The sequence below is a fragment of the Chiloscyllium plagiosum genome, unplaced genomic scaffold (genome assembly GCF_037043375.1).
Source record: "Chiloscyllium plagiosum isolate Xiang-an unplaced genomic scaffold, Cpla_swu_hap1 HiC_scaffold_10, whole genome shotgun sequence".
Taxonomy (NCBI): Eukaryota; Metazoa; Chordata; class Chondrichthyes; order Orectolobiformes; family Hemiscylliidae; genus Chiloscyllium; species Chiloscyllium plagiosum.
The window spans coordinates 117880062-117907647 of record NW_028270148.1 but is presented as its reverse complement, the minus strand read 5'-3'; the positions used below and the strand labels follow the sequence as shown (position 1 = coordinate 117907647).

General features: G+C 42.4%; 1 protein-coding gene across 5 annotated transcripts in view; it reads left to right on the top strand.

Annotated features, from left to right (window-relative positions):
* The window catches only part of ehbp1 (EH domain binding protein 1), a 390401-nt gene that overhangs the window by 306833 nt on the left and 55982 nt on the right, over nt 1–27586 (top strand). For all 5 annotated transcript variants that reach the window (XM_087991708.1, XM_087991709.1, XM_087991711.1 and 2 more), the window contains 2 exons: nt 26877–27015; nt 27199–27308. In XM_087991708.1, the coding sequence (XP_087847834.1) occupies nt 26877–27015; nt 27199–27308 (249 nt within the window). The remainder of the gene's footprint in view (nt 1–26876; nt 27016–27198; nt 27309–27586) is intronic.

Here is a 27586-nt window from a genome sequence, read left to right as displayed (position 1 = left end):
ACAGTTGGCCTTACAGCATTTCAGGCAGAAATGGGTACTGCAGATGCTGGAGATTAGAGTCAAGATCAGAGTGGTGCTAGAGTGGGGATAAAGGTGATAGGTTGGAGAGGAGGGTGAAGCGGATAGGTGGGAAGGAAGATTGACAGGTGGAACAGGTCATGAGGATGGTGCTGAGCTGGAAGGTTGGAACTGGGGTAAAGTGGGGGGAGGGAAAATGAGGAAACTGGTTGGAGTTGGAGGGGTCCCAAGGTGGAAGATGAGGTGTTCACCACCACCTCCAACCACCTATTGCATTCTCAGTTTCCTTCTCCCCAGCCCCACCCATTCCCATATATCTCTCCACTCCCGAGGCTCCCAGCCTCATTCCTGATGATGGGCTTTTGCCCGAAATGTCGATTTTCCTGCTCCTCAGATGCTGCCTGACCGGCTGTGCTTTTCCAGCACCACTCTAATCTTGACTTTCAGTATTTCAGCCAATTGGCTTGGATAATGTCATTGAGTGATAGGTGAGGCTTGAGGGGCTAAATAGTCCTGTTCCAATTTTCCTTTGATAACACAGAATACTCTACCCAATCCAGCATGAAAATACCCTACATTGGCCCTTTTCACACTAACTCTTCGTCTTAAAGTTGAGTTTTGTCAACCATTTATTGAAAAGAAAAGATGTAGTGTTTGAGTTTTATAAGTAACAGAGTCCTTCCTTTCCAACCATTGGACAGGGGCATAGGGTTGGTCAAGAAAGTCTCTCATTCAACTAGAGAACATTAAAAATTAGCATAATCTGTTCACCCTGAAGGGAATCTGCGATTTATGAATGTCTGACTTACAAACACTGCTACCTACAAACGCGATCCCATACAAGGATATAATTGTAAAGACATGACAAACAGCCATTTCCTGTAATGATGAACAGAAATTGTGCATTGTGTTTCGACTTGTGACCTTGACTGCTGAAGAGAACCTGTTCGTAACCCAGAGACTGCCTGTATTTGAATTCTCAGGTTAAACTGGTCAAAATGAGGGTTTCTAATTTAATCAGGGGATGTGGAAGTCACTGGCTGGGCTAACAATTATTACCGATATCTAGTTGTCCTTGAAAAAGTGACAATGAGCTGCCTTCTTGAATTACTGCAGTTCATTTGGCATAGGTACACCCACAATGCCTTCTTTACAACAATGAACAATGGTTTGAATATCTTAACATCTCAGCTGAAGAAGTTTGTGTAGACAATAGGAGGTTGGAAGAACACAGCAAGCCAGGTAGTATCAGGAGGTGGAGAGGGCAACGTTGTGGGTGTAACCCTTCTTCAGGACTGGGGGTGGGTGTAAGGGGAGCTGCAGATAAGTGGGGGAATTGCAAGAGAGAGAAAGAGAAAAAAAGAGAGAGAGAGAACCTGCACAGTTACTGCCTTTGCTGTTTGAATTCATGTATCGTTGGACATTGAAGTGCATCTGGGAAAATTAACAAACAGTGAAATTCACAACTGATCTTGGAGGAACTGTTGGGCGAAGTTCACAGCACAGAATCACCAGCACCATTCTAATCTAGACAGAATCAGATAAGTTAATCGTTGTTTTAAGTGTGGCCTGCAGAGAATCTGCAGTAGTGTGTAGAGTGGGTTCTTTCTTGACTATATGTTTTTGGAGATTTGTCTCTTGATTAAAGCATCTCATTTTAATTCCCCTTCCCACTCCCTTTCTAACATGACCATCCTTGGCCTCCTCCAATACCACTGCAAAACAGACTGAAAATTGGAGGAACAACACCTCATCATCCGCCTAGGCAGCCTACAGCCTAGAGGACTCAACATTGCATTCTCCAATGTAAATAACCTCTCTCTCCATCCCCTGAGTCCCTTTCCAGCCCCTCCCCTCCCTTCCATTCTTCTGATCGACCCTTCCTTCAAGCTATCAACAGGATTCTTCCCTCCCATTGATCAACCAGGTCGTACCGTCTACCTGTGTTCATGTATCCCTACCTCACCACTCTGCCCCTCCGCCCTCCCCCGCCACCCCTTTTATCTGCAGTTCCCCATTACACCCACCTCCAGTCTTGAAGAAGGGTTGCACCCGAAATGTCAACTTCTCCACCTCCTGATGCTTTAATCAAGAGACAAATCTCCAAAAACATATAGTCAAGAAAGAACCCACTCTACACACTACTGCAGATTCTCTGCAGGCCACACTTAAAACAACGATTAACTTATCTGATTCTGTCTAGATTAGAATGGTGCTGGTGATTCTGTGCTGTGAACTTCGCCCAACAGTTCCTCCAAGATCAGTTGTGAATTTCACTGTTTGTTAATTTTCCCAGATGCACTTCAATGTCCAACGATACATGAATTCAAACAGCAAAGGCAGTAACTGTGCAGGTTCTCTCTCTCTCTTTTTTTCTCTTTCTCTCTCTTGCAATGACCTCACCATGTGCTTCCTTTGTCTGTTCTTCTCCCTTTTAAAACTGCTGTTGTTTCGACTTTTTTTCCCGAAGTTCCAAAACAATGCGCTGCCAGAGGAAGTGGCAGAGGCTGGTAAAATTGCAACATTTAAGAGGCATTTGGATGGATATATGAATAGGAAGGGTTTGGAGAGATATGGGCCAGATGCTTGCAGATGGGACTAAATTGGGTTAGGATACCTGGTCGGCATGGACGGGTTGGACCGAAAGGGTCTGTTTCCATGTTGTACATCTCTATGACTCTATGATGCTGCCTGACATGCTCTGTTCCTCCAGCTTCCTACCTTTGACTATTCTTACTGTTCTGCTGATTGTAGGAGTCCTAAATTTGCATCCCAGGAAAGGGTTTTCAAGGACCTTGGGACTGATGTCCTTAAAGATGTCTTTGAAGGCTACAATGCATGTATATTTGCTTATGGGTAGATTCCAGCATCTGCAGATTTTTTCTGTCTCTGAAGAAGTTTGTATGTTACAGGGAAGTTTGGATAAGTGTAGAAAGATGATTAAACTGGAAAACTAATCTTTATTGAGAACTGAGATGATAAGTATGTCTCTTCTGGTCCCTTTGTCAGGCATACTGATAATTTGTCACAGTTTGACTTGAGCTCATGTAGTGTCACAAAATATTCACGCCCAGACTCTGGCTGAGATGTTGCCATGAGAAAACAACAGGGAACTGTAGGATCACATGTACCACGATAATTCAGAAAAAAGGGTGAACATATTCTTTTAGTTTCCAGAAAACTGGCCGCTATGCATGACCGTATGTCACTTCTAGCAAATAGAGTTGAGGAACCCCAAAGGCAAAAAAAAACTATAATGGGAGTTATGTACAGACCTCCCAACAGTGACCAGGACCTGGGGCGCAAGATGTACCAGGAAATAAATAGGGCATGTCAGAAAGGCAAGGTCACGGTGATCATGGGGGACTTCAGTATGCAAATAGATCGGGTGAATAATATTGCCGGTGGATCCAAAGAAAGGAAATTCATGGAATGCTTATAGGATGGCTTTTTGGAACATCTTGTGATGGAGCCCACAAGGAAGCAGGCGCTCCAATTTGATGTAGAAAGGCTATGCTGGGAGATAAGGAAATAGCTGAAGAACTTAATAAGTACTTTGTGTCAGTCTTCACAGTGGAAGACATGAGTAATATCCCAACAATTAAGGAGAGTCGGGGGCAGAGTTGAGTATGGTAGACATTACAAAAGAGAAAGTGCTAGAAAAGCTAAAAGGTCTAAAAATTGATAAATCTTCTGGCCCCGATGGGCTACGTTCTAGAGTTCTGAGAGAGGTAGCTGAGGAAATAGCGGAGGCGTTGGTTTTGATCTTTCAAAAATCACTGGAGTCAGGGAAAGTCCCAGATGATTGAAAAATCGCTGCTGCAATCAAGACAAAAGATGGAAAATTATAGGCCAATTAGCCTAATCTCGGTTGTAGGTAAAATTCTAGAATCCATCATTAAGGATGAGATTTCTAAATTCTTGGAAGTGCAGGGTCGAACTAGAACAAGTCAGCATGGATTTAGTAAGGGGAGGTCGTGCCTGACAAACCTGTTAGAATTCTTTGAAGAGGTAACAAGTAAGTTAGACCAGGGAAACCCAGTGGATGTTACCTATCTAGACTTCCAAAAGACCTTTGATATGGTGCCTCGCGGGAGGCTGCTGACTAAGGTGAGGGCCCGTGGTGTTTGAGGTGAGCTGCTGGCATGGATTGAGGATTAGCTGTCTGACAGAAAGCAGAGAGTTGAGATAAAAGGTTCTTTTTTGGAATGGCAGTCGGTGACAAGTGATGTCCCGCAGGGTTCAGTGTTGGGGCTGCAGCTATTCACTTTATATAATTAATGATCTGGATGAAGGGACTGGGGGCATTCTGGCGAAGTTTGCCGATGATACGAAGTTAGGTGGACAGGCAGGTAATACTGAGGTGGTGGGGAGGATGCAGACAGATTTAGACAGTTTAGGAGAGTGGTCCAGGAAATGGCTGATGAAATTTAACGTGAGCAAATGCGAGGTCTTGCACTTTGGAAAAAAGAATACAGGCATTGACTATTTTCTAAACGGTGAGAAAATTCATAAAGCCAAAGTACAAAGGGATCTGGGAGTGCTCGTCCAGGATTCTCTAAAGGTTGACTTGCAGGTTAAATCTGTGGTTAAGAAAGCAAATGTAATGATGTCATTTGTCTCAAGAGGGTTGGAATATAAAAGCAGCAATGTGCTACTGAGACTTTATAAAGCTCTAGTTAGGCCCCATTTAGAATACTGTGTCCAGTTTTGGGTCCCACACCTCAGGAAGGACATACTGGCACTGGAGTGTGTCCAGCAGAGATTCACACGGATGATCCCTGGAATGGTAGGCCTAATGTATGATGAGCAACTGAGGATCCTGGGATTGTATTCATTAGAGTTTAGAAGGTTGAGGGGAGACCTCATAGAAACTTACAAGGTAATTCATGGCTTGGAAAGGGTGGACGCTGGGAAATTGTTTTCGTTAGGCGGGGAGACTAGGACCCGTGGACACAGCCTTAGAATTAGAGGGGGTCAACTTTTAGAATGGAAATTAGACATTTCTTCAGCCAGAGAGTGGTGAGCCTGTATAATTCATTGCCACGGAGCGCAGTGGAGGCCGAGATGTTAAATGTCTTTAAGGCAGAGATTGATAAATTTTTGAACTCGCAAGGAATTAAGGGCTACGGGAAGAGTGCGGGTAAGTGGTGTTGAAATGCCCATCAGCTATGATAGAGTAGCGGAGTGGGCCAAATGACCTTACTCCCGCTCCTATGTCTTATGGTCTTAGTGTAAATGAACGATGTTATAAGCTGAACTGGTCATCTTAAATCGGTTGTTAGTATTGCTACTAGCAAACTTAGAGTTGTTGAGTAAATGCTGCTCAGTCATGGGCTCACATCTCACAGTTTAAATTCTGTGCTGGGTTTTGCCATCATGGGCTGGTTGAGTATGGTCTGTGCTCTGCCTATTATGAACAACCAGTTAGCCAATTGGTGCGATAAACAAAGTACATACTACCTGGCATCATATTGACGCTGAAATTTAAACACAATGTTACTGTATTGGGTGGAATGTTTTTCTTACTGACTGCAGTCCCTGTAAGTGGAAAATTTTTGCTGTACATTGAGCAGACTCACAAATGGGCCAAAGGTTGCCACTTTCATAAGTGAAAAATGTCTCAACTTACCCTGGAATATAATATCTCATTAAAGAAAATATCTCAAAGTTTAGCCAACAGGTTAAGGAAGCAATTTCACACTGCTGCTGTGCAGTAGCTATATGAATTATATTTCCCATGGACAGGATGCTATCATCACCAGGAGTCTGAACTCATTTTCAGTTTGATGGTGCACTGCAATAGCTGGAATTGACAAAATGTGAATGAAATCTTGTCAACGTTACAAAGTTGAACTGACCTAGCAACGGATCAGAAACTAAATTAATGTATGAGTGCCTAGAGAAAGTTAGGTGTTTAGTATTTTCCAAAATAGTTGTCGTTTATACTTAAGGAGTACATTCGAGTAGCTGCAAATCAAATAGCATTGTCTCTGCACTCGCACAGAGCCAGTACTTTTACATGGCTTTATTGGGGATCAGTTAGCTCCTTTGGCTGGATGGTTGATTTACTGTACAGAATGATGACAACAGTGGGGGTTCAAATCCTGTACCAGCTGAGGTTACTATGAATGTCCACCTTCTTGACCTCTCCCCTTGCCTGAGGTGTGGTGACCCACTGGTTAAACTACCACTAGCCGACTCTAATGAGAGAGCAGCTGGACTATGATGACTTTACCTAATGATACATGACTCTGAGGTTAAAAATCACACAACACCAGGTTATAGTCCAACTAGCTTTCAGACTGTTGCTCCTTCATCAGGTACAGTCAAAACCACCTGATGAAGGAGCAGCGTTCCAAAAGCTAGTGCCTCCAATTAAACATGTTGGATATAACCTGGTGTTTTTGATTTTTAACTTTGTACACCCCAGTCCAACGCTGGCACCTCCAAATCATGACTCTATGAAATACATTTGAAATAAATTACATTCACTTTCTTGGTGGGTTTCATTCATTCCAAGTATGTATCAAACAGTACTTTGGCACTTGATGTTGTGCTGACCTTTTATCCTACTCTAAGATCAAACTCACCTATATACCTTTCATTTTACTATATTCCATGTGCCTATCCTAGAGTTGCGTAAGTGTCCCTAATGTATCTGAGTCTACTAACATCGTTGGCAGTGCATTCCACACACCCACCACTCTCTGTGTAAAGAACCTACCTCTGACATCTCCCTTAAACCTACCTCCAATTACCTTAAAATTATGACCCGTTGTGATAGCCGTTTCTGTCCTGGGAAAAAGTCTCTGACTCTTTATATATGGCCTCTCATCACCTTGTACACCTCTTTCAAGTCACCTTTCACCCTTCTTTGCTCCAATGAGAAAAGCCCTAGCTCCTTCAACCTTTCTTCATAAGCAATGCCCTCCAATCCAGGCAGCATCCTGGTATATTTCCTCTGCACCTTCTCTAAAGCTTCCACATCTTTCCTGTAATGAGACAACCAGAACTGAATTCACTATTCCAAGTGGGGTCTAACCAGGACTGTATAGACCTGCGGCATAACCTCTAGCTCTTAAACCCAATCCCCTGCTAATGAAAGCCAACACACCATGCGCCTTCTTTATAACCCGATCAACTTGGGTGGCAACTTTGAGGGATCTATGGACATGGACCCCAAGATCCCTCTCTTTCTCCACACTTCCAAGTATCCTGCCTTTAACCCTGCATTCTGCATTCAAATTTGACCTTCCAAAGTGAATGACTTTACTCTTTTCCAGGTTAAACTCCAACTGCCACTTACCAGCCCACTTCTGCATCCTGCCAATATCCCGTTGCAACCGACAACAGCCCTCAACACTATCCCCCATTCCACCAACCTTCATGTTATCGGCAAACATACTAACCATCTTACCACTTCCTCATCCAAGTCAAAGAGCAAAGGTCCAAGAACCGATCCCTGTGGAACACCACTGGTCACCAAGCTCCAGGCTGAATACTTTCCATCTACTAACACTCTCTGTCTTCAATGGGCCAGCCAATTCTGTATCCAGACAGCCAAATTTCCCTATCTCCCATGCCTCTTTACTTTCTGAATGAGTCTAACGTGGGGAACCTTACCAAACACTTGCTAAAAACCATGTACAACACATTCACTGCTCTACCTTCATCAACGTGTTTTGTCACATCCTCAAAGAATTCAGTAAGGTTTGTGAGTCATGACCTGCCCTTCACAAAGCCATGCTGACTATCTCTAATCGAACTATGGTTTTCTGAGTAATCATAAATCCTGTCTCTCAAAATCCTCTCCAATAATTTGTCCACCACGGATGTTAGACTGACTGGTCTATAATTCCCACGATTATCCCTATTCCCTTTCTTGAACAAGGGAATAACATCTGCCACTGTCCAATCATCTGGCACCACTCCAGTGGACAGTGATGACACAAAGATCATAGCCAAAAGTGCAGAAATCTCTTCCCTCGCTTCCCATATTAACCTAGGGTATATCCCATCTGGCCCAGGGGACTTATCTATCCTTATGTTTTTCAAAATTTTCAGCACATGCTCCTTCTTAATGTCAACCTGTTTGAGCATATCAGCCTAAAACACGCCGTCCTGAGAAACATCAAGGTCCCTCTCAGTAGTGAAAACGGAAGCAAAGTATTTATTAAGAACCTCCCCTTCCTCCTTCGACTCCAGACACAAGTTCCTGCCATTATCCTTGATCGGTCCTCCCCTCTGGGAGAAAATGAGGTCTGCAGATGCTGGAGATCTGAGTCAAGAGTGTAGTCCAGGTATGCAGTGGAGGCAGAAAAATTGGGAATAAGGAATAGCATTTTTACATGAGGCAGGGTGGGGGGAGGTATAGTCCAGGTACACCATGTAGCTGCTCCCAGAAGGACCAATTGCACCAGAGAACATATCAGATGGCATCCTTCTTCAAAGACTGCAATTTCTCCTCCCACATGGTTGGTGATGCCCCCCAGCACGTCTTATCCACTTCCTGCACTTCTGCCCTCAAAACCCACCCCTCCAACCACAACAAGTCAGAACACCCTGGTTTTCACCTTTCACCCCATCAAACTCCGGATATATTGCATCATCCTCCAACATTTCCGCCACCTGCAAACAGACCCCAACACCAAGGATATATTTCCCTCTCCACCCCTATTGCATTCCGTAAAGACCATTCCCTCCGTGACTCTGTTGTCAGGTCCACTTCCCCCACCAACCCACCCTCCCCTCCCGGCACTGCCACTGCAAGAATTGCAAAACCTGCACGCACACCTCCCCCCATACCTCCATCCAAGGCCCCAAAGGAGCCTTCCACATCCATCAGAGTTTTACCTGCACTTCCACACACATCATTGACTGTATCTGTTGCTCCCAATATGGTCTCCTCTACACTGCGGAGACAGGGCGCCAATTTGCAGAACGCTTCAGAGAATGCCTCTGGGACACATGCACGAAACAACCCCACCATCACCTGGCCGGACACTAACTCCCCCTCCCACTCCCCCAAAGACATGCAGGTCCTGGGCCTCTTCCATCGCCAAACCCTTACCACCCGATGCCCGGAGGAAGAACATCGCATCTTCAGCCTGTGACTCTCCAACCGTATGGAATCAATGTGGAATTCACCAGTTTCCTCATTTCCCCTCCCCCCACCATATTCTATATCCAACCTTCCATCTCGACACCACCCTCTTGATCTGTCCTACCTGTCCATCTTCCTTCCTACCTATCTGTCCCACCCTCCTATCAACTTCACCCCCACCGTCATCTGCCTATCTCACTCTCAGCTACCTTCCCTCCAGCCCCAGCCCCTACCTTCACTCTGGCCATCCTCTTGTTCCTCAAGTAAGTGTAAAATGCCTTAGGGTTTCCTTCATCCTTTTTCATGCCCCCTTCCAGCTCTTCCAAGTCCATTCTTCAGTTCCTTCCTGGCTACCTTGTAATCCTCTGAACCCTGTCTGATCCTTGGCTCCTCATCCTGAAGTAAGCTTTCTTCTTCCTCTTGACTAGATGTTCCACATCCCTTGTTACCCAAGGTTCTTTCAACCTACCAACCCTTCCTTGCCTAAGTAGGACAAACCTATTCAGCACTATCAGCAAGTGCTCCCTAAGTAGCCTCCACATCACTGTCGTGCATTTCCCTGAGGATATCTGTTCCCAATTTAGGTGCCCCAGTTCCTGCCTAATAGCATTGTAATTCCCCCTTCCTCAATTAAATACTTTCCCATACTGTCTGCTGCTATCTGTCTCCAAGACTATAGCAAAGGCCAGGGAGTTGTGGTCATAATCACCAAAACTTTCTGTCATTGAGAGATCAGACACCTGGCCTGGTTCGTTGCCAAGCATCAAATCCAATATGGCCTCCCCTCTAGTTGGCCTATCTGCATATTGAGTCAGGAATCCTTCCTGGACACATCTGACAAAAACTGCTTCATCTAAACTATTCGAACTAAGAAGGTTCCAATCAATATTAGGGAAGTTAAAGTCACCCATGACAACAACACTGTTACTTCTGCACCTTTCCAAAATCTCCCTCCCAATCTGCTCCTCCATGTCTCTCTGCTATTGGGGGGGCCTGTAGAAAACTCCTATTAAAGTGTCAGAAAGACCTTATTTCTGACTCCCACTCATACTGACTCTGTAGCCAAACCCTCCTCGATGACCTCCCTTTCTGAGCTATGATACTATCCCTGATTAGCAATGCCACTCTCTCACCTCTTTTAACTCTTCCCCCCTACTCCTTTTGAAACATCTAAACCCTGGAACATCCAACAATCATTCCTGCCTCTGTGATATCCAAGTCTCCGTAATGGCCATGACATCATAATTCCAAGTACTGATCCGTGCTCTACGTTCATCACCCTTAATCCCTTCACTTCTTGCGTTAAAATAGGCACACTTCAACCCATCACACTGACTGCAAGTTCACCCTATCAGCTGTCTATCCTTCCTCAGACTCTTTGCACACTGTATCTGCCTGTTCACCAGCTATCCCATCCTCAGATCCATAGCTCCAGTTCCCATCCCCGTGCCAAACCCTCCCAAAGAGCTCCAGCAAACCTTGCGCCCAGGATTTTGTTGCCCCTCCAGTTCAGGTACATCCTGACCTCCTTGTACAGGTTTCACCTTCCCCTGAAGCTATCCCAATGATCCACATATCTGAAATCCCCCTGCCTACACCAGCTCTGCACCCGTGTGTTCATCTGCACTCATTCTCTATTCCTAACCTCACTAGTCCGTGGCGCTGGTAGCAATCCTGAGAGTACTACTCTGCTCACCCTGACTTTTAGCTTCTAAACTAACTCCCCATACAGGGGAACCTCGATTATCCTAATGCCAATTATCCAAAAATCGGATTACCCGAAGGAGACCTCGAGATCCCAATAGAAACATTACATCAAAGATGTATTTCCAACAGTGAACGCGTCTTTTGTTTACAGTGATTAAACAGGCACCAAATGACTGACTGCCCACCCTCTCTCTCTCCCCACACTTTCACTGGAGTTCTACTGGGGTGTACCCTAAACCCCCCTTCCCCAGATAATCTGACCAACATTGTCCTGTACAGGGCAGATGTGGAACCTGTCAAAAAGATTGTGTGTGTGTGTGCGCGCGCGCGCATGCACGCTGTTTGGAGACTTACCCCACAAAGGCAGAAGCAGCAGTCTTGTTGGTGTACAATCTGGTTGCCTAACTGGGGGTGCAGGGCTAGACAGGGTTTAGGGGGCGGTGCTGGACGGGGGTTGGGGGCAGGGGTAGTGTTGTGGGTGGTGCTGGATGGGGTTTGGGGGCGGGGGTGGGGTTGGGGGTGATGCTGGATGGGGTTTGGGGGCAGGGGCAGTGTTGTGTGGGGTTGGGGGTGGTGCTAGATGGGGTTTGGGGGTAGCGGCAGTATTGGGGGTGAGGGGAGCAGTGCTGGACAGGGTTTGGGGCATGGGGGCGGTGTTGGGGGTGAGGGCAGTGCTGGACAAGGTTGGGGCATGGGGGGTGGTGTTGGGGGTGGGGTCTCGTGCGCTGTGTGCTGCTGCAGTCTCCTGAATTGGGAGCAGACTTTAAAAGCTCAGAGCCCCAGAGGAAAGGCATTCAATCAATTAACCAAATAATTGATTATCTGAATGAAATAATGCACGCACATCTCGTTCGGATAATCGAGGTTCCCCTGTATTCACTTTTTGGATCTTCATCCCTTTTCCTAGCCATAATATGGAGGTGCCAGTGTTGGACTGGGTTGGACAAAGTTAAAAATCTCTCAACGCCTGGTTATAGTCCAACAGGTTTATTTGGAAGCACCAGCTTTCGGAGCGCTGCTCCTTCATCAGGTAGCTGTTTCACTTTTGTTTAGTTATGTCATTGGAATTGATGTGTACCACGATTACTGGCTGTTCTCCCTCCCCCTTATGAATCCTGTAGACTTAATATAGAATTTTAAAAGTTATATTTGTGATAATATTACAAAACTGAGGATTGCCCAGTTATGTCCAACCTTCATTGAGATCCACTTTATTTTAACTCTGTAAACTTCCATGACAGTTCAGACAATAATGATGTTAATTCATTTTGAACTAAGCAGATACCAAATTCAATTCCAAACATGATCGGATTCAGGACAATAATTAATGTTGTTACAACCGGGTGGGAAGGGATCAGCAGCTCCCTTCATTTTTAATCCTTTCTGTCAACGGCAACAGATATTTTTGTTTCTTTTTTTGCGCGCACAGCTAAGTTTAATTGCAGTGTGATAGTTAACCAGGTAAACAACGAAGGAGAGCCACTTCCAAGGTTTTCTTGAGTGAAGGGGATGGAGCTGAAAATGTGTTGCTGGAAAAGCGCAGCAGGTCAGACAGCATCCAAGGAACAGGAGAATCGACGTTTCGGGCATAAGCCCTTCTTCAGGAAGGGGATGGAGTTTTATTACTTATTATACCTGAGAAAACTAATAAAATGCAACACCAAACACATTAACACAAACATGGACAGTGGGTTTACAAAGGTGGGGTTGGTCTGTTCAAATAGGAAGGTAAGTCAGTTGCTGTTTAAAGATTCTTTTTAAATCTGTGTTGTGAGAGTGAACTCAGAGTCCCAGCAGTTTGGCTGTTGTCCTTCTTTTCAGCAGTGCTGAACTTTTCCAATAACTTTAATTTATCAGTGAACAGTTCATGGTTTTTCCAAGTTGATTTTTCCAGATTTCTGAGATTAGCAAAGAGACAGTGGTTGGCAGAAGAGCTTTCTGTATCCTTTCTGTTAGCAGTCCATGTTACTTACTGTTTCTTACTGCACAAGATGGTTGTTTATGTACCATTCCTTTGCAAATTTTGGTGTCTGTGTCATGTTGTTTTATTCCAAGCTAGATAGATATGTGACTTTTCATCCCTCAATATCTGCAGTTGTCATGCAAGAGCGAGTCAGCCAAGAGTTGCAAATTTCTTGACACCTCAATATGTTTCAGTGCCTCTTGATTCAATCAGTAATTTACGAGGATGTTGTCTGGTATGGAAGGTGCTAGCTATGAAGAAAGGTTGAGTAGGTTAGGTTTATTTTCATTAGAAGAAAGGAGATTGAGGGGGGACCTGATTGAGGTTTACAAAATCATGAAGGGTATAGACAGGGTGGAGAGAGACAAGCTTTTTCCCAGGGTGAAGGATTCAATAACAAGAGGTCACGCTTTCAAGGTGAGAGGTAGAAAGTTTAAGGGGGATACAGGCAGCAAGTACTTCACACAGAGGGTGGTGGGTGTTTGGAACACATTGCCAGCAGAGGTGGTAGAGGCAGGCACGGTAGAGTCATTTAAGATGCGTCTGGACAGATGCATGAGTAGGTGGGGAACAGAGGGATACAGATGCTTAGGAATTGACCGACAGGTTTAGACAGTACATTTGGATTGGCTCAGGCTTGGAGGGCTGAAGGGCCTGTTCCTGGGCTGTAAAGTTTCTTTGTTCTATTCCAGTGCAGCTGGTTTTGTATATTCCACATGAGTTGACTGGGCTTGTCAGACAGCATCGCTGGTAGGTCAACAGAGTCCTTTTTAGAACCATTTTTAGATCTTGAAGATCTTTGATATTAAGTCAGTTGATGATTATTGATAGACCATTTTCGCTACGATCATACCAGTGTTAGTTAATTGTCCTTTACCTCTTGTTGGAAAGTCTGGAGTATCTCCAGGGTTGGTTTGAACTATCAACATTCCCCCTGTTGGATAGCCAGAATAATGTTGTTCTCATGTGAGCAATGGCTAATTAGATTAGATTATATTAGATTACTTACAGTGTGGAAACAGGCCCTTCGGCCCAACAAGTCCACACTGATCCTCCGAAAAGCAACCCACCCAGACCCATTCCCCTACGTTTACCCCTTCACCTAACACTACGGGCAATTTAGCATGGCCAGTTCACCTAACCTGCACATTTTTGGACTGTGGGAGGAAACCGGAGCACCCGGAGGAAACTCACGCAGACACGGAGAACGTGAAAACTCCACACAGACAGTTGCCTGAGGCAGGAATTGAACCAGGGTCTCTGGCGCTGTGAGGCAGCAGTACTAACCACTGTCCTACCGTGCCGCCCAAATTTTCTCCGATTTCTATCCCTCAAGGATTGAAATTGACTTTGGAAGCCAAACTTTGACTTATGGACCAACTCATAATCATCAGCCATTTCAGCTGCTAATCATGCCATTTTAATTTCTGCTCTTCCACATGAGCCCTCCCTATTTCAGAAAGTGAATTTTTGAACTCCTATTTAAGTGCCAGTATCTGAAACTCAAACTTTCTTCCTTTCTTCTCTCTCTCTTTCTCTCTCTATTTCTTTTTCTTCTGCTAAAGCACTTTTTTCTCTTTCCTCTGCTTTTAATCGCAATTCAAACTATTTCATTCCTGTTGTCTTTCCTTGTCTTTTGCCGAACGCAACTTGCTTCATTTGCAATTGAAGTTTAGCCATCTGTAAAGATTCTGATGGCATTTCCAGCAAATTTAAATGCTGACATATTTCAGTAATTAGCTCTCCATGCCTCATGGAAGGAGGCAGTTCCAACTCCAGCTTGTCTGCTAATTTTGGCAGCTTAGCTTTAATCACCTTTTGCAAAACCCTCCAGATCACTCCTTCCACCCCCAGAAAACACCTGGTGACTGAAAAAGCCAATGCTATCCCAAGCACCATTTAAACCAACCAAATTAAACACCTAGACTAAAAGACACTGACACCTACCACTCGCTGTCTTAGAGCCCAACAAGCCTAATCCCAAATATGAATTACAGGAGAAATCCTGGACGAGCCCCCAGTCTGTTATGGACCAGGCCAGACACCCTCAAAACATTTCAAGAAAGCAGCCCAGACCCTAAGTTTGCTAGTTGTTTTAAGTAGGTGTAAGGTGGATATTCCAGGAGAGATGCTGCTGGACAAACCACTTGGTTTTCAACAAAACAGATTTTATTTACAAGATTTCCAAATGAATCATACACAAAAGAGAACAGAATACAGAATAACTTAACCTATCTAAAAATCTAGTAGATTGTCCCAAATTAATGATGTTATTCCAAATACTTGTCACAATCCCCATAAACACCTCTTGGCACAAAAGGTAAAAATTAAACGTAGAATCTTACAGGAGAGATGTCAAAGAGACAGTACCAGCATGAACCTGCTTCTTTGGGTCTCGCAGCTTCAAAACTTGCCTGACTTCTTTCAGTGAATAGCCAGACTGCCAAAACCAAATCAAACCAGAGTAAAGCTGAGCTGGTAGAACTGGCCACTCCCCTTTCATTGTACAGGTGTTTTTCTTAAAAACTTAAAAGCCTTTTGCCTGAGGCAGTATCTGTTAGCTATAATCAAACTGGCCCTAAAACCCTTCAATGTAGACTTTTCGGAGACTTTAATTTTTATAACCTCTCTGAAAGAAAAGCCAAGGACAACATAACCTTGTTAAAGGAGCATCATCATTAGACTTCTCTATCCTTATTTCTTTTTAGTTGTCCTCTCTTGGTCTTTGTAGGCTTCACAATCCCCTTCACCACATCATATGCTTTCTCTTTTGTTTTTGTGCTATGCCTGACTTCCCTTATCAGGCATGGTTGCCTCATCCTGCCTTTACTATGCTTCCTTTTCCTCGGGATAAATTTTTGCCGTATCTCTCGAATTGCTCTCAGAAACTCCTGCCATTGCTGTACCACAGTCTTTCCTGTTAGGCTCCTCTCCCAGTCAATTCCACCCATCTCCTCCCTCATGTCTCTGTAGTTATCCTTATTCAACGTTACACCTGATTCTAGCTTTTTCCTCTCAACTGCATAGTCAATTCTATCATGTTATAGTCACTGCCTCCTAAGGGTTCCTTCACCTTAAGCTCCCTTATCAAGTCAGCTTCATTACACACCACTACATCCAAAACTGCATGTTCCCTAGTGGGCTCCACCACAAGCAACTCCAAAAAGCCATCTCATCGTTATTCCCTATCTCCTTCCTACAATGCAATTCCTACATCACATTACAATTGATCTTATATATGCACTTGCTACTTCCATCCTTAGACAAGAATAGAGAGGGGAACATTAGTAGCCAGATAAGACACAGATAGATCAATGATATAAATAGACACTTCAAACAAAGAACATTCCTGAATCTGTAGTTTATTGCCAATTATGACTTACCTCAAATACAAAGAGAATGGAGTCCAGCTCCTTCCTCTGTGACTTATTCCCTAAATCCACACCAAAAGAAAGATGAACGAGCAATTTCTATATTTTCAAACACAATTTGCACAAGAGTAATACGAACTTTGGAAAAACAACATATCATATATGACAAGAAAACACCACAATATAATTCAGATAGCTCTTAAAAATGAAAGCCAAGTATGTATGTTGTACAAACACTTTGTACCGACCAAGTATTAATAATTTTTCATTATAAATTCAAAATAGTAAGATCAGATGAAGCGATTTAATAAAATAAACATAATGGAGATTAATGGAAAGTTCACAAAAGGATAAAGCTGTAATTATGCTTTACATCATTCGGTAATGGAGCATGAATGATTAACTAGTTTTTCAAAACTTGGAATTAATAGATTCCTTGTATACAATAGCACAGGGACCCCAGTCTCTGCAAAATCTAGATTTTCCAGTAATCGTTTGGTTTGCACTAATTATGACCCCTGTCAGTGAAGAGATTCCCCTCCCCCCACTTCCATTTTTGTTGATGGGCTTTGCTAAAACTGAAGTGATATCTTGATGCTAAATTAACCACCAAATAAGGACAATGGTGATGAAGTTCAAAACTGAAGGACTCTAATGAAATCCCTCAATGTCAGTAAACAGCTTTTTGGTGACTAAGTGTCACGTGATAGCATTACTTTCAACATCATAGATCATTTTGCTAATAACTGAAGCTGTAATATATCAACGAAGTGATATTTGGCAACTTGAAGTCCTGCTTTTGTGAACTATACTGAGCAATCCTGTCAGATAGATCGATGAATTGAATTTATTGTCACGTGTACTAAGGCACAGTGAAAAGCTTTGTCTTGCGAGCAATACAGGCAGATCATAGAGTTAAGTAGCGTAGATAAGTAAATAATAGGGAAACAGTGGCAAGAACAAAAACACAGGTACAGGTGTTTGAGAGTCCATTCAGTATTCTAACAACAGTAGGGTAGAAACTGTTTCGAAAACCAGCTGGTGCGTGTGTTGCAGGCTGGTGTGTAATTTGCCAGTGTTGTTGCTGTACAGGGACAACTTGGCCAGAAATGCAGCTAGTTCTAGAGCAGAAATCATCAGTGCTAAACATGGGATGTTGGCAAGGCCCATAGACTGAACTTTATCCAGCACTCACAGTCCTTTCTACCCATGTGGTTAACTATTTGATTATGCACCACCATTCACAATTAGATATGGTAGCGAAACAAAGTTTTGATCCATACACACATTGATAACACATGAACAAATAATAATCCCAAAAGAACTGTGGATGCTGTAAATCAAACAAAAACAGAAATTGCTGGAAAAAGGCAATGTTGTCAAGGAGAATACTGAGATACAGTCTACTAGGCGGGGTTGAGGTTCATAAGGAGGAGGTGTTAGCAATTCTGGAGAGTATGAAAATAGATAAGTCCCTTGGGACAAATATTGCCTCCTTTTCAAGGAAAGGTGCAGAGACAACCGTGGTAATTAGAGACCAGTGAGTCGTACTTTGGTTGTGGGTAAAGTGTTAAGGTTATAAGAGATAGGATTTATAATCATCTAGAGAGGGATAGTTGGGCTGTGGAAAGCGAGTGCGTGTGGGAATGTTTGCCAAGCTGAGTTGATGCTTTTCTATTCTTTTCGTTCTCTGCTCTAAAGGCAGGTCTTTGGCTCATTGTCTGTTTGCTGATGCTTCATCCTGAGCTGTTTTTATTGGCATTTTGTTTTTAATCAGTGGCATTTGCCATTGCTGCCACACTCTAGGGTGGGATGATGAAGCAGTTCCTAAGTCTATCCCAGCTATAACAGGAGTCAAACCTCTGCTGTTGATGTTATTCTCTTCCACATTCTAGTCATCTGAGCTAACTGGCTCACATTAATGTTTGCAGGAGGCGGAGGGAGGTGGTGGTGCTGGGGTCGTTTTACCTTCTTGGGCTGCTTATTGTTACACACTGAACTGCTGCCTCCAAATGCTCTCTTGGACTGTTTTCTTGGTGCAGCTTTCGATTTGGAATATTTGAATATTTTTTCATCCTCGTCTTTCACTTTGTGCTTATCTTTCCCATTCTTTTTGTCTTCTCTTTCTTGTCCTGCTTGGATTTGGAACTGGGTAATGAACCAGGCCAGGTGTTAGATTTGGAGGTAGGTGAGCACTTTGGTGATAATGACCACAATTCGGTTTTGTTTACTTTAGCAATGGAAATGGGACAGGTATAAACCAAAGGGCACCAGTTATGGCTGGGGAAGAGACAATTATGATGCAATTAAGCAAGATTTAGGATGCATAGGAGGGGGAAGCAAACTGCAAGGGATGGGCACAATTTAATGTGGAGCTTATTCAAGGAACGACTACTGCGTGTTCTTGATAAGTATGTACCTGTCAGGCAGGGAGGAAGTGGTCGAGTGAAGGAACTGTGGATTACTAAAGAAGTTGAAGCTCTTTGTCAAGAGGAAGAAGGAGGCTTATGTAAAGTTGAAACATGAAGGCTCAGTTAGGGCGCTTGAGAGTTACAGGTTAGCCGAAGAGATAGGACAGGTGCTAAATTAATATTTTTCATCAGTATTCAGGCTGGAAAAAGGCAATGTTGTCGAGGAGAATATTGAGATACAGGCTACTAGACTAGATGGGATTGAAGTTCATAAGGAGGTGGTGTTAGTAATTCTGGAAAGTGTAAAAATAGATTAAGTCCCCTGGGCCATATAAGATCTATCCTCGGATTCTCTGGGAAGATAGGGAAGAGATTGCAGAGCCATTGGCTTTGATCTTTATGTCATCATTGTCTACAGGAATAGTGCCAGAAGACTGGAGGATAGCAAATGTTGTTCCCTTGTTCAAGAGGAGGAGTGTAGACAACCCTGGTATTTATACACCAGTGTGCCTTAGTTCAGTTGTGGGTAAGGTTTTAGAAAAGATTGTAAGAGATATGATTTATAGTCATCTAGAAAGGAATAAGTTGATTGGGGATAGTCAGTACGGTTTTGTGAAGGTTAGGTCGTGCCCCACAAACCTATTTGAGTTATTTGAGAAGATGACCAAACATAGGTGGATGAGGGTAAAATGATTGATGTGGTGTATATGGATTTCAGTAAAACGTTTGATAAGTTCCCCACGGTAGGCTATTGCAGAAAATACCGAGGCATGGGATTGAGGGTGATTTAGTGGTTTGGATCAGAAATTGGCTCGATGTAAGAAGATAGAGTGGTGGTTGATGGGAAATATTCATCCTGGAATTTAGTTACTAGTGGTAACTAATTGCATCCACTGCTGTTTGTTATTTTTATAAATGACTTGGATGAGGGGGGGTCGAAGGATTGGTTAGTAAATTTGCAAGCGACACTTAGGTCGGTAGAGTTGTGGACAGTGCAGAAGGATGTTGCAGGTTATATAGGAACTTAGATAAGCTGCAGAGCTGTACTGAGAGGTGGCAAATGGATTTCAATGCAGAAAAATCTGAAATGATTCACTTTGGAAGGAGTACCAGGAACACAGAGTACTGGGCTAATAGTAAGATTCTTGGGAGTGTGGATGAGCAGAGAGATCTCGGTGTTAGCTTTTATTGGTAGAGGGATTGAGTTTTGGAGCCATGAGGTCCTGTTGCAGCTGTACAAAACTCTGGTGCGGCCACACTTGGACTATTGCATATAGTTATGGTCGCCGCATTATAGGAAGGATGTGGAAGCATTGGAAAGAGTGCAGAGGAGATTTACCAGGATGTTGGCTGATATGGAGGCAAGGTCTTAGGAGGAAAGGCTGAGGGACATCATGAGAGAGAAGAAGGTTAAGAGGTGACTTAATAGAGGCATACAAGATGATCAGAGGATTAGATTGGGTGGACAGTGAAAGCCTTTTTTCTCAGATGGCAATGGCTAGCACGAGAGGAGAAAGTTTTAAATTGAGGTGTGATGGACATAGGATGGATGTCAGAGGTAGTTTCTTTACTCAGAGAGTAGTAAGGGCATGGAATGCCTGACTGCAACAGTATTGGACTCGTCAACATTAAAAAGACATTAAAATTGTCATTGGTTAGACATATGGATGATAAAGGAATAGTGTAGGTTAGATGGGCTTTAGATTGGTTTCACAGGTTGGTGCAACATTGAGAGTCGAAGGGCCCGAACGGCGCTGTAATGTTCTGTGTTCTAACAGAGCCATGACCATCAGGTCAATGCTAGTCTGCATGCTCCATATGATCTTCCCATCTAAGTTCATCTAACCCTATCAATTCACATGTTCCTTCCCCCTTCACACACTTACCTCGAGTCCCCTTAAATCCATCTGTGCTGCAACCACTTGTGACAGAGAATTCTGTGTTGACAGCACTGTATAAGGAAATAAAAAATTCCTGAATTCTTTATTGCATTGATTAATGACTATATTTATGAGCTCAAGTTCTGATGCCCTCATGACTACAAACAATTTCTGGACAACAACAAAACAGACCCATTATTATAGCACCGTTAATGAGCACTGGACATTTCAATGTGCTTGGCAGATAATGAACCTTTTCAAAGTGTTGTCACTGTTGTGTTGCAGAAAAATTGGCTGTCAATTTGTGCACAGTAAGCTTCCACAAGCAACAATGTAATGATCTGTGAATATCTGTTGTGATGTTGATTGAAGGATCAATCTTGGCCAGTGTACCAGGTATATCAGCCTGTTCTTTTTTGAAACAGTGCCATGGAATTTTTATGTCCACCTGAGAAGGCTCATACAGGGTCATTCAACAATGCAGCCTGGTTCAGCATTGGAGTGTCAGCTTTAATTTTCATGCTTAAGCTCTGGACTTGGAATTGAACCTGGTAACTTATGACTCAGAGGCAATAGTGCAACTAACTGAGCCTTGCTGACATAAAACACCACAAAAGCAAAATATTGCAGGTGCTGTAAATCTGAAATAAGAACAAAATGACAGAAATATTGAGTCAGTCAGGTCATATACATGGACAGTAAAGTGATATTCAAATTTTAAGTTGATCCCTCCTTCGAGCTGATGCAAAGAATCCCGATGGATAAGGCTGGAAATGAATGTCTGTGATTGAGTGCAGGATAGGAGAGATGAACTAACAGATGAGTTGGTGATTCAAGGCCAAAGAGAGGGAGAATGGGACAAGTACAAAAAAAACCAAAAATATATTGTGTCAATGGCAGAACAAGACCAACTGCCAGCCAAAAGCAAGCTCCAACCAAAAAATGAGGCTAGAACTGAAGTTTGCAAAGAGAAAGGAGATAAAGTGGTGGGACAGAATACAATCTGAAATTGGTGAACGTAGTGTTGAGTCTGGAAAGTTGTAATGTGGCCTTCATTGGCCAAGAAGGACGTGCCAGATTACTATGTCTCTCCTTTCTTTCTCACGAAGTCAGATTCAGAAACTGTTCTGTTCAAAGTGGCCAGATGCATCTGATGTGCAAGGCGAAGGAAGTTAAAGTACCTAGCTATGCCTCACTTCTACCTCCAACTTTATTTCAGTGGTGTGAGTGGCCTGACCCTGACCCCAGCTATTCCAACCTGACATCCTTCCATCTACTTCAATTGTGGTTGATGGATCATTCCCCATTCTGCCCATCAACTCCCTACTTGACTTCCTTCCTTCCTCTTCTCTCAATAGAGTCTCATGGGCTAGCTATACACTCTATACACTCTCCTTCCATCTTTCCTTCCTCCGTGTCCCCTCTCCATTACCAGAGGCAAATGTGAATTATACCCAACCCCTCACATTAGCCACATTAACACCTTCCCTACACTGATTTCTGCCTGGACCAGGGAGAATTTGCAGCTAAATCTGTCTAACTCTGTCCCTGCTTTTTAAGCAAAGAGTAAAAAAAAATCACTTTGTTAATTGATTATTTCATATAAAAAAAATTTATCATATTGATGTTAGTGTTTTTTTGTTCAAGTTTTGTTTTTGCTTACCTAAAAAATTTTTTCAATTCACATTTAATGCTGAAAATTAGATTTCAGGCACTTGGCCCTGGGTCTCCTGCTGAAGAGGAATGACAGGCTCAAAAGCTTTTTGGAAAACCATCCAGAGGATTTCTCTTTGCTCTAATAGAAATGAGAAGTGTTGGAGATTCTCAGCAAGTCTAGTGGCAGAGAGAGACAGAGGTCTAGTCAGTGACCATTTGTCAGAACTCATACAGACTGTGGACCTGAAATGTCTAACTCTCTCTCCACAGATGCTGTTAGACTTGTTGAGTTTTTCCACATTGTCTTGCTTTCCTATATGTATTTTATGCTGGGCATTTGTAATTATGATTAGTTTCAATTTAAATGAAAGCATACATTTCATTCCACATGAAGGATCACGTGACCTGAAATGTTAAGACCATAAAACACAGGTGCAGAAATTAGGCCATTTAGCCTATTGACTCTGCTCCGCTATTCGATCATGGCTGATAAATTTCTCAACCTCATTCTCCTGCTTTCTCCCAGTGACCCTTGATCCCCTTATCTATCTCTGTCTTAAATATACTCAACAACCCTGGCTTCCACAACCTTCTGTGGCATTGAATTCCATAGATTCACCACTCTCTGGTGAAGACATTTCTCCTTATCTCCATTCTAAAAGGTCGTCCTTTTACTCTAAGGCTGAGCCTTCAGGTCTTCGTCTCTCTTACTAATGGAAGCATCTTTCCAACATTCACTCTATCCAGGCTATTCATTATTCTTTAAGTTTCAGTTAGATTCCCCCCCCCCCCCCCCCCCCCCATCATCCTTCAAAGTTCCATCGAGTATAGATGGAGTCCTTAAATGTTCCTCATATGTTAAGCTTTTCATTCCTGGGACCATTCTCGTGAAACTCCTCTGAACCCACTGCAGGGCCAGTACATCCTTCCTGAGGTATGGGGCCCAAAACCACACACTGTACTCCAAATGTGGTCTTATAGACCCTCAGAAGTACATCTCTGCTTTTATAGAGTCATAGAGATGTACAGCACAGAAACAGGCCCTCCGGTCCAACTTGTCCATGCCAACCAGATATCCCAACCCAATCTTGTCCCACCTGCCAGCACTTGGCCCATATCCCTCCAAACCCTTCCTATTCATATACCCATCCAGATGCCTTTTAAATGTTGCAATTGTACCAGTCTCCATCACTTCCTCTGGCAGCACATTCCATACACGCACCGTCCTCTGCGTGAAAAAGTTGCCCCTTAGGTCTTTTTTACATCTTTCCCCTCTCACCCTAAACTTATGTCCTCTATTTCTAAACTCCCCCACCTCAGGGAAAAGACTTTGTCTATTTATCCTATCCAAGCCCTTCATGATTTGATAAACCTCTATAAGGTCACCCCTCAGCCTCCAATGCTCCAGGGAAAACATCCCCAGCCTATTCAACCTCTCCCTATTGCTCAAATCCTCCAACCCTGGCAACATCCTTGTAAATCTTTTCTGAATCCTTTCAAGTTTCACAGCATCAAGTCCTCTCAAAATAAATGCCATCATTGCATTTGCCTTCCTAACCACTGACTCAACCTGCAAGTTTACCTGGACTAGAACTCCCAAGTATCTTTAGACTTCAGGCTTCTGAATTTTCTCCCCATTTAGAAAGTAGTCCATGCCTCTATTCTTTCTATTAAAGTGCATGACCTCACACATTGTACTCCATCTGCTACTTCTTTGCCCATTCTCCTAACCTCATTAGAGACAAAAAAATTCTGCAGAGGCTGGAATCCAGGGTAGACAACAATACAAGCCAGGCAGCATCAGGAGATGGAGAAGTCAACATTTCAGGTGTAACGTTTCTTCAGGACTGGAGGTGGATATAAGGGGAGCTGCAGATAAAGGGGATGGCGAGGGCAGGGTGGTGAAATGGGGGATAGATGAAGACAGGCAAAGGGTATAACCTGGTTAGTCAGTGGGAGGAATGAATCCGCTAGGTGGCTTGTCTACCTCTCTCCTAACCTGTCCAAATCTTTCTGCAGTCTCCCTGCCTTCCCAATGCTACCTGTCCCTCTACCTATCTTTGTATCATCTGCAAACATAGCCAGAATACCCTCAGTTCCTTCATCTAGATCATTAATGTATAAAGTGAAAAGTTGTGGTCCTAACACTGACCCATGCAGAACACCACAGGCTGCCATCCTGAGAAGGACCCTTTTATGCCCACTCTCTGCTTTGTGCCAAACAGCCAAGCTTCTATCCATTCTAGCACCTTGTCTCTAACACTATGGGCCCTTATCATAACTGTGATTACTCTCCACAGATGCTGCCAGATCTGTTGAGATTTTCTCAGCAATTTCTGTTTTTGATTCAACTTAGTATAGTTTGCAGTTAATAAGGCCATATTTTTGTTTAGCAGATGGTTTTTGGAAGCCATTAGGAGTGCTAAATCATGGATAGCTGGCTTGCTGTGATGTAGAAATTCAATCAAAAGACTTTGAATTGCTATAACTCTGGATTTATTAGTTTTTTGACTTATTTTACAGCTGTTTTGCATGTAGACAGGCTTGTTCATTCTGAAATGAGTTTTGCAATTGAATAATGTAACAGCAGCTAATAGTGTGACAAATTATTTAATATTATTCACAACAGAATTGCCTAACAATATGATATCACCTCAGCAATAAGGAGAAGTTTTCACCCATTTGCGTTTGAAACAAATAGCTTTCTAGGTGTTTACAAATATAAATGATAAAAGAACAGAAGGTGTATTGCTTGAAGTGGTTTTTAAAAATGTTGGCACCTCAGTTAACATGAAAATTGTGTACTGCTCTAAAGTTTGTGTGGTGCTTGTGTCATTTCAATTATTTATGCAAAATTATTTTAACATTTTGCTTAACATGAGAAGTGCATAGGATAAAATATCCACATCACTCCAGCTGTAAAATTTAAAAAGTTTCATTTTTTTAAATTTTTGGCTTTAGGATAAATTTGGTTGTCTAACTTTACACCCACCTGGAATATCTTTAGAGACCGCCTATGCTGACTGAGAGGATTTCCTTCCACAGGAGGCTCTTTGAAGTTGAAAAACAATGACTTTCATTGCTTTCCTTTACACTATCGGTTCCTATACGTCAGTGATGAAAGCAAGGTAGCAGGAAAAGACTTGTATTTGCTTTAAACAAAGAGGAGCTCAGATCAGTCTGATTTTTCATTCAATTTAGCTTTCTTCAATGGATTTAATGCAATATGAAGCTGGCTTGAGAAAAACACAATGAATTGGCAAGCTAACTGAATTAACCCAGCTTAAAGGAATAAATTTGTAAAGTGGCAGAAGTCCCTTGGCATAAAAAGGTTTCCCAAAATGGGATTTGTGAGCTAATCATACTGATATTTTTACACCTTACTAGGCTTAGACTGATCTTTATTTGTTCGCAAATGCCAGGCCTTAGTAACATGTTGTGGAGGAAATAAATGTTACGAGGTTTATCTCTGCTGCAAGTGAGTTTGAAAAGCCTCTTTGTATGTGTATGTTATTTATATGTTATTACTATTTGAGTTTTCGGGAGGTATATTGAAGAGTCCAGTATGCCAGTAATTAGAATTTTTCTTTTTGGCTTCTTTGTCTTACATCTATTTGTGGTGGTGTTACTTAACAAGATTCCATTCAGTAGTTATATCTGTTGATTTGTAACACTTCTACTGCCATAAAGTTGCAAAACATTAGTCTGCATTAATGTGTTTACATTTGTGTAAGAGGGAATAAGGTTTGTGTAATCTTTTTGTTACATTATTCATCTTCTAATAGAATTCATCTTCTGTTTAACATCAACCACACTTAGTCAATTTTTATTAGAATTGTCTTATAAGCTTCAGTCAGCATTTTTTTAGAAATTTAAAATATAGTCCCAAAGCAGCTTTTCTCACAAGGGGCAATTGACTGCAGATTGAATATGTTTGTAAATGCAGTTTAGATATTTGTAAATGAGGCATTCTGCGATTGTAGGAGAGGGTAAACTGTTACCTTCTCTTGAGAATTCTGCATCCCATACCTCCTCAAGGCAAGAGAATAGGCTGTTAGAGGACCCCCTCATTACTGATTGTCTTAATGCAGAGGAAGGGCACAGCCTTGGTAGCATTTGATAACCAGTTTCAACATTCAGTAGGCTAAGCTATTAGTCATGCATCTCAGCCTTTTTCTATTTACTTTCAAAACACTTAGAAATAATACAAGATTAGCAGCAGAATGCAATATTTTTTGGGTACAACGTACCCTGGTATCTGCTTCTCCCACACACCATAGTTCTTGGGTCCTTGGGGAACGGCAAATGCATAAATATTGGCGGCCTGGAAAAGAGAAGCTGAAAATTACATTGTTAATGTGTTAATAAATCACACAAATATTTGGATAATAAAATGTAAGTCAGCAATTTTCCATTCTTTATTCTACACCAGTACTCCTTAACCTTTAGCCTGTCATAGTAGGTTTTTTCAATTGGCACAATATTAGAAATTAGTTCTTGTCAGAAACTGGCAGGTAAATTGGTAATTTCCTATACAGATGATAGCAAGCTAGAATAAGGGAACAAAGCAATTACTTTAGATGTTAGTATTTGATATATAGAGCTGATGTAAATCATGACTTAAAGATTCTTTGTGTGAGCAAAGATTTTATCTTTTGTTAAACTTTATCTTTGCAAATATATAGGGAATTAAACTGTTTTATTGAATATAAATTTAGACAAATGTTGGATAATGATATGAAAACAATTGTTAATCCCTGGCAGAATGAAATGGAGGATCATCGTGCTGAGCATTTGCGTCAAGCCACCGAACGTTTGCGAGGTCCTGTGGTGTTCAATAAAGATTCAGCTGTGAGACGAACCCATCTTCAGTCATTTAGTCAGTATGTGGAAAGCAGACCAGGTGAGAAATTCGTGAGATAAGAATGTTAAAATATTATATAGCACTTCATTTTCTCTAGCTGCCAGAGATGCTTTTTATAAGATTGAAATTAACCTCCTCTGTAAGAATAACCTCCTCTGCTCAAGGTGGAGTTAATAATTTTAACCAATTTCTGAATATCTTACCCTTTTTTTTAATAAAAAGAGGTTAAAAGGCAAAGATCAATACAAGAAGATGCAAAAAAAAGAAATGAAGAAAGAACGGAAATATGTGAAACAACTCCGAGAAAGCCAGCAGAAGATGAAGTATTTGGTGTACGTTAAATTTTTCTGTGCTTTACTGACTGTGATTATTTCTTGGGTCATATAAAGAAATGCTGTCTTCATTGGTAAAAAATGAGATGTTGGGTTTTCAGATGTCAATCTCTCACATTTTCAATGCAAAGTGAAAGGGGTGCACCACTGAATTAGTCTGCAGTGTAGTGATAATTGTCAGATAAAAGATGAATTTTTCAGACTTGCACAGCTTCAACATCCTTGAGACATTTCCATCAGGGCACTTCCCATAAAGAGATTCCAGTATTGATCTACCA